General features: G+C 59.3%; 1 protein-coding gene across 1 annotated transcript in view; it reads right to left on the bottom strand.

Annotated features, from left to right (window-relative positions):
- Positions 1–1,584, bottom strand: part of KIF12 (kinesin family member 12) — a 20,773-nt gene that overhangs the window by 11,584 nt on the left and 7,605 nt on the right. The window contains 4 exon segments of the mRNA XM_007449802.1: positions 16–162; positions 491–609; positions 706–806; positions 1,441–1,545. Coding sequence (XP_007449864.1) covers positions 16–162; positions 491–609; positions 706–806; positions 1,441–1,545 — 472 coding nt within the window.

Here is a 1,584-nt window from a genome sequence, read left to right as displayed (position 1 = left end):
CTCCTGGGTTCGCACTTTGCCCGCAGCAGGAAGGGAGGACCCGGCTGGGGCTTCATGTGCCTTCACTGGGGGGTGGCTGGCTCCGGCCACGTCGAAGGGAGCTGCCGATTTGGTCTTTGAGGGCCTCCAGTCTCCGGGCCAGGTTTGGAACTGCAGCCCCACCTGAGGGACACAGTGAGACTTGAGGCCAGCACTCCCTTGGACCCTGCCTCACCCAGGTCCATCAGGGTCCCAACATCCTCTGGGGAAGCCGCAGGTGGTACCCACTCCCCTCCCCCTGCCATGTACCCCATGGGCTCCAGCATACATCTGGGAGTGCAGGCGGCCCTAGGAAGAGAATTCTAAGTTCCAGAAATAGAAAGATCTTAGGACTCTCACCTCTTAATATGCCCCCTATTTCAGAAATGGGAAGACTAAGGTTTGGAGAAGGTGGGTTCTGGCCCAAGATCACAGAAAACACTGGCAGCCCTTCCCCTGCTCCTTTCTTCACCTCTAAGCACTGGCGATGTGTTCAGGGGCCCCATGGGCAGGGGAGGTGCAGAGGGTACCACTTCCTCCTTGGTCAGCATTTCTGCCAGGACCTGGGTCTGAATCCAGTCGCTGTGACTCCTGGGCCAGGGTGGGTTGGGTGGTGGGAAGCGAGCCTTCACGTTCCCGGGCCTCCTCCCCCACCCCCACCCCCCAGTGCCCCAGAGCTGGACCCACCTCTCTCTTGAACACTTGGCAGAGTCAGGGCTACATGGGGGCACCCAGGGCGGGGGCCGGGCAGACAGGGGCATGTCAGCTGGGGCCTTAGAGCCAAACACCTGCAGGCAAGACCAGAGCCCACACTGGGTGACCTCAGCCCTCCTTCTGTGCCCCACTTCCCTGGCGCCGACCATGACACCACCATCCCTGCCGTACCTGCCCCATGGGGCACTAAGAATGTCAGGTGGGCATAAAGGGGTGGGGTCACGGTCACTTTTTCTGTGGGCAGTGCGTGGCCCTTGTGATGTCCTCTCTGGAGACAAGGAACTCCATGAGGGCAGGAACCATGTCAGGTCTGTGAATCCTCAGTGCCCAGAACAGGGGCTGCCACGAAGCAAGGAGCTTAAGGAGGGTTATTGAATGAGGAAGTGAACACTCATTCACTAAGTAAATGCATCCATTAACTCATTCATTCAGTAAATGCATAAATGAGTAACATGTTAAGTGAATGAATGAATAAGCAAACAGCAGAGCACGTTCCCAAAAGAAGGTAGGATGGGGAGAAGGGGCAGGAGAGGTAAGTAGCTATTTTGAACCCTGGGCAGAGAGAACCCAAAGCCAGCCACTCCCCACCTATGACCCAGCCCGGCACGTCAGAGTCCCTAGGGCTCTGGAGCCTTCGAGACTGCAGACTCCCTAGATCTAGGTCTCCAGTTTGCCAGCCTTCCCTCCCCGCACCTCGGCCTTTCCTACCTGGGGCAGGTGGAGCTCCCTCCGTGGGCAGGCCCAGTGGGCCAGTGGCGCTCGGCACAGGGGGCAGAGGTGGCAGCAGGGGCAGGGGCAGAGAGGCGGCAGGGCCTGCAAGAGGCTGAGTCAGGGGCTCCGTGACATTCCTGC

The sequence above is a fragment of the Lipotes vexillifer genome, unplaced genomic scaffold (genome assembly GCF_000442215.2).
Source record: "Lipotes vexillifer unplaced genomic scaffold, Lipotes_vexillifer_v1.1 scaffold230, whole genome shotgun sequence".
NCBI classification, from domain to species: Eukaryota; Metazoa; Chordata; class Mammalia; order Artiodactyla; family Lipotidae; genus Lipotes; species Lipotes vexillifer.
This window is presented reverse-complemented; position numbering and strand designations above follow the sequence as displayed.